Here is a 6031-nt window from a genome sequence, read left to right as displayed (position 1 = left end):
ACCAGAAGGCCAAAGTTTGTTCATGCAAACCTGCTTTCTAGCTCAGGTGACTTTTTTTTCCCCGCGCGCCGCTCACCAGGGAAATGAGCTGAATAAAAGCTTGATATACTAAATATGTTGCTGAAGTCAGCCGCTTGACAAAAATTGTAGCAGTAAAATCAATTTGCCATAACCAGGGAGAGACGACACGTCGTTTTTGCCTGCCGTCGCTCCCCTTTCCAAAGCGTCAAACGTGCCATGTTAAAAGGCTTAGTTAAGCAGGCATGACAAGAGAATCTTACTCTCAGTTGACAGTTTGTTGTGACGCTTGTCTTTAGTTCCTGTGGTGAAAAGCTCTTGCATGCTTGTTTTGTATTTGAAACTCTCACTCTTTCTTAGAGTGTTCTGTTTTGACATATAAACCATACAAATCCTGCCAAAAACTTTTCAGGCATCTTAATTGAGCAGTGTGGTGGCTGCTCTGTTTTGAATTCTGAGGCTGTGTTTTGACAGCATAACATAAAAAACTAGAAATCAGAAAATAAAAATAAACGTAGCGTTTTCATTTATCTTGTGGAATATGTGGGGTAAAATCCAGATTATTTGCCTGAAATATGTTATTTTTTTGTCCTGTTGAGCATTATTATCACAGTGCTATTGTAATGCTCATAGAATAACGTTTTAGACTTTAACCATATATTTTGTCTTCAGAACCAATGTACGAATGTACAGTAGAATATTTACAACTCAAGGGTTGTATCTTCCTCCCATCACTTTCAATCTTTGTTGACTGTCACAAAAATGATAAAATACAAGCGAAAGCTTCTCCTCCAGTTGAAAAATAAATTCCCAAAGAGGCTAGCAGCAGAGCCAGAAAAATACAACAATCTGTCAAGCTTTGTCATACAATAATGAGACATTGTTCAAATGTTGTGATGCCAAAATCCCTTTAAAAACCTGACAAATCATCGCTCTGAGCAGAATCCATCTTGTTCAGGCTTCACGCTTCCCTTAAACTCAGCAACATGCTCATTTTGAAAGTAACAGAATAGAATGCCTTAACGTCCAATTTCCCAACATTTCATCATCGTGTCTTGATAATTATGCAGGGTTATTAGCTCAAGTATTTGTCCTTGGCATTCTTAATGCTGTTTGACATTTTTTATGAGCAGTAATGGCATTGGAGATTTTGATCTGCCTTAGGCGAAGGTAAATGCTTCTTCTGCAGTGCAACAGCACCCTCTCTTGAAAAATTAGGATATGATTACATCACAATGCAGGACCTTGAAGTTTGTCTGCAGTGAACCTTCAGACTAAAGCTATTAGTATTATTAAGTTGTATTAAATGAACATTGTTCTCTATTAAAATCAAAGTTTCTCCATTCTTTAATGTGTACAGAAAATGGGTGGGTGCATGGATGAATAACATCTGAATTTATTTAACACTGAACGAGAAACTGAAAGGACAAAACCATGCCAAAAGAAAGACTAAGCTTTCTCCACTTGAGAATTTTTACCTTATAAAAACAAGATGCTAAAAGTTTAAGTTTAGCAAGAAATATTTTTTTATTTTATTTTATACCATAAAAAGTGTCACATCAATTATCTGTAACTATGCTTGATGATTCTGAGAACATGAAATGATCTTCTTTGCTTTGTTTTGTTTTTGTTTTTTTGTTTTTTTAGAAAAGCGTGTGACACTAAATAACTAGGCAGATTTACTAAAAGAAATTTACATTATCAGTTGTCTTGCTTCATCTACAAAAAATAGCTAATAGTAGGGATGTAATTGAAGCATCTGAACTCTAAATAATTTCAAATTAACCTAAAAAGCCCCCAACAGATTATAAATGCAACATAGAATACTGCATTGCTTAGTGTCCTTTTAATCTTGATGATTCTTTATCAAAATAATGTATTGGATTCTATGCTGTGGACTTTTTACTGCAAAGCAAACTTTTAATTATGAATATTTAGAAGAAATCTTTACCTTACCATGGATTTGGACTCTTTTATTCCCTTCTGATTATTAATATTACTATCTGTTTTCACAGTATATGTAATGCAGCATAGATACAAATATATATCTAAGTGGATGAAGATCTGTGTCAAAAACAGAGGAGAAATGATTAAACATCCAGAGCAGTGCATTTGGGGACTCAGTCTTGGAACTAATGCATTTTGGTTCAAAGTAATGCTCCAAAGTTGCTCTGAATATTTTGAGGGATCATATAAAATGAGGATCTGTGACAGTATTATCAATAACAGTTCCCTCACCTGTAGATGACATTTGTCCGTTTATAATAACTTTGTGGAAAGCTTTAGAGTGGACAGCTCGTCACAAGAGAAATGACTTTAGCAATTCAAAACAACTCAAACTGACAAGCTTTATATGCTCAGTCTAGAATGCATAATTTTGTTAATTTAACGTCTAAGGTTTCTCAAGACAGTTGTCACTGTTTTCAGCTGAAATTAACAGAACAAAATACTTTTTAACAGAGAAAACAGAAACAGATTTTACAACAGTTTTATGTGAAGGACTATATGTTTTTTATATAAAGTATATCATGGATATAGGTAGTTTCATGGTGTTGGGTGTTTTGCTAAAACTTCTGGAAATGAGTTTGACTATCTTTCATCACTCTGAGGATTTCACTTTTATTCAAACATTAAAATGAATACATACAGTTAAGCCTGATTACTCTTTCCCCTGACAGATTTAAGTTTGAATTAATATTAGAATTTCACCATCATGTTGATTCTGACTGAATGTAAGTTCAGAGTCCCAGGCTGAACCTGATAAGGACTTGGTGGAGGATAAAGATTGGCATGATGACTAGTGAAAACATGCAAAGATCTGGTCAGTATTTATAAGAAGGTTCTGTCTATAATGCTGAAATTCTATATACACATTACACAATTTTGAACAGCCATTTTTTTAATTAGATTGAAAATATAGCACCTTCATAAATTTTATCATTTTATTTCAAGCTTTTTACATGTTTTTATTATAAATTTTGAGTGTGGTGTCACATTTCCTTCTTAATTGAAACTTGTTTCTGAATTTGAATAATTTTGGACTTAAACGTAACTGAAAAGCACCAATGTAGAAAATTGATTGGATCTTTCCGGAATAGAAATCTGTAAACAAAAAGAATTAGAGGCATATAAGGGAATATTTTTCTTTGCATCTGTGAAATGGTGGATGCAGAAATGCTTTGGCTCTGACATGTGTCAGGTATTGTTGCCGAGACTCCAAGCAGATTTATGGCTAAAACCTTCATGTGTGGACAGATAATCCACTATTTTGTCAACAAACGCAATCAAAATCTCACCAAATAAGCTGAGGGAAGTTGGAAAGGAATGGCTATTTAGAAGGTAAATAGTAAAAAAGAAAAAAAAAGGCCAAGGAGAAGCAGTTTTCTGCCAATGAATGAGTAAAGCAAAGCAATATCTCCAAACATGCTTGTTTGATTTAAGAAGACTGTATTGCAGTGAGAACAAAACTGAGATTAATGCAGATGTCAAAGTTGGAGTCAAAGTCTGTTTAGTTATGGGATCAGATTTTTTTTTTTATCAGGACCAGGACAAAGAAGAAAAATGAAAATCTGCCTTTTATGAGGCCACACATTTAAATCATGCAAAGAAAACTGAAGTTATTTTATTGGCTTGCATGCTGTACAAAATTATAACAAAAGCAAAGAATAGTATTTGGCCCCCGAAAACCCATTATAATATAGTTAGAATGTTTTTTTGTTTTGTTTTGTTTTTTGTAGTGATGAACACGCTAACAATATACATTTTTACTAGCAAGACATCCAACTGCAAATGTAAAAAAAATGCTCTGAAGCTAAATGAACAATCAATAAAGACATCATTGGTTGGGGTATGATTCTACAAATACAAATGCAGCTTCAGAACATCAACAGAAATCTGTACAGAAATATGGAATATCAATATGATATATTTTCTTTGATTCACAGATTTGCAAACCTTTATTTAATGCACAAAAAGACATCTAAAAGAAGTGAATGACTTTGGTGTTTTGTTGCTACTGGTGCAAATAAGTGTGTTTTGTTCCTGTATCTTAAACTCTTCACTTGCAGTTTTAATCAGTGGTCTTCATTGCCAAAGAGTAACAATCACTTCAGACCACCGTTGTTAAAAAAGAAAAAACCCAAAAAAACACTGTTTTATATTTACAAGAATAAGAATTGTTGTAGAATCTATAAAGGGACATATAAACCCCAAAAAATATACTGTCTGAGATGGCACTGATAGGAAATGCTTTTGTGTAATAGTAAACTAACAGAATTAATTTATTTAGAGTGTAAATGTTACATAAAATTCTGAGGACATTCAAGTTAGATTTTAGAACGCAGTACAGCAAATCCTTGGCGCTGATTCACAATGTTTTGGCCAAGTTCTTAATCGTTTGAGAATGTGGGGAATGTGCAGTGCATTCCAGTCTTTCCAGTCCTACCCACTGGGCAGACAAATCAACTAATGACAGAAACAATGGTTTTTGGGCAAGGCTTTGCCTGCATTTCCCAGTGAAAGATCTGGATGTCCAAGTTAAAGAAGAAAATGTGATAATTCATCCCTCAAAGGATGTGTCCTCAATCTGCTGCTTTGTTTGTCCACTCCACTTTGCCGCTCTGTCATTTAGGCCCTCTGTGTTGCTGTTGAGACGAGATTCTCACGGTAGTTTCACCACCACCACGCAGGCGCCTGCCCTTCCAATGTTAAGAGGGACCTCCTACAGGGAGACAGAGAGGTTAACACGCAGCGTTTCATAAGCGCCTCTTTCTAAAAAAAATCATCCCGCTTCATTTGATGCACAGATGAAGGCTTGGTTGCCAAGACTGAAAAAATTGTCAAAAGGAAAAAAATCAGCTATAAAATATTCATGCGGCCCAGTATCTACATCAGATTTCTGTTGCTGAAGGATTTTAACGAAAGCCTTAAGCTTGCATGATTCTTGCAGAACACAGTATTCCAGCTGAGTCATTTAAATGTCTCAGTAGATGACATATAATTTTTGCGATGTTTTCTTTCATGCTTATTTAAGATATATATGAGTCAGAGAATCTAATACTTTCAAAATGTAACTGTTCATTCAAGATTTTCACACAAATATTTTTCAAAAATATCAACGCTGATGCACTTTGAAACTGATAAACTATATAGTGACTAATCAAAATCAAAAAAATGTGTGAAGTACTTCTTTTTCACATATTCACATTTAAATAAAGTAACTACATATATGTATGCAAGTATAGCTATTTGAAATAGAAGAATACAAAATAAATTCACCATAAATGCTATGACATGCTATGTACAATCTAAATAATATGTGTAGTATTTCCTTTTTGTATATTCAAATGTGTTGGTCAAGGGATACGTTTACAACTCTGCTGCACAGACGTTGCATGTAGCCATCGTGATAAATACAGGATTTTATACAGCTGATTTTTGATAAAAGGACATCTTTATTAAAGCTACACAGTTCCAGTATAAAGTTTGAATCTATTAATGGTCCCTCAGAACCACTTCAGAGTTTGAGGAGAAGTGAAATAGACTGACTTATGAAAATTTTATAAAGTTCACACTTAAAAGCAATAAATATACACATAAAAATCTTGAAGTAACCATAAATAACAAATCATTTTGGGAACAAATTAGGAGCAAATCAGCCTAATTAATGAAAATCACCAAAAACGTTCAACTAGAATCAATTTCAATTAAAAAAATCTCAATTTAAAGTTTTCACACGCTATTTTATCAAATTATAATACAGTTGTCAAAATGTATAGCATTAACTAAGATAATGTATAATAAAAGCTTATGATTACCTCAGTCCACTCATTGTTTTGTGCATCATAGGACTCTACAGTTTTGAGATATGACTGGCTGTCATATCCACCGACTGCGTAGAGCCTGTCACCCAACAAGCAAACTCCCACTGCATCCCGAGGAACGCTGAGCGAGGACACAGTGGTCCATGTGTCCGTCTTTGGATCATATCTGTAATTGGAAAACGCTGTTAAGC

General features: G+C 34.2%; 1 protein-coding gene across 2 annotated transcripts in view; it reads right to left on the bottom strand.

The window, feature by feature from the left end:
• Positions 1 to 2490: 2490 nt before the first annotated feature.
• The window catches only part of klhl4 (kelch-like family member 4), a 32445-nt gene continuing 28904 nt past the window's right edge, over positions 2491 to 6031 (bottom strand). For both annotated transcript variants that reach the window (XM_055034603.1, XM_055034602.1), the window contains exons 10-11: positions 5835 to 6006; positions 2491 to 4738 (exon numbers count right to left, since the gene is read on the bottom strand). In XM_055034603.1, coding sequence (XP_054890578.1) covers positions 4679 to 4738; positions 5835 to 6006 — 232 coding nt within the window. In that variant the 3' untranslated portion in view covers positions 2491 to 4678. The remainder of the gene's footprint in view (positions 4739 to 5834; positions 6007 to 6031) is intronic.

The sequence above is a fragment of the Poeciliopsis prolifica genome, unplaced genomic scaffold, assembly GCF_027474105.1.
Source record: "Poeciliopsis prolifica strain line A6 unplaced genomic scaffold, Auburn_PproV2 SCAFFOLD009, whole genome shotgun sequence".
Classification (NCBI taxonomy): Eukaryota; Metazoa; Chordata; class Actinopteri; order Cyprinodontiformes; family Poeciliidae; genus Poeciliopsis; species Poeciliopsis prolifica.
The sequence above is the reverse complement of the archived record's forward strand: the minus strand, read 5'-3'. Positions and strand labels throughout refer to the sequence as shown.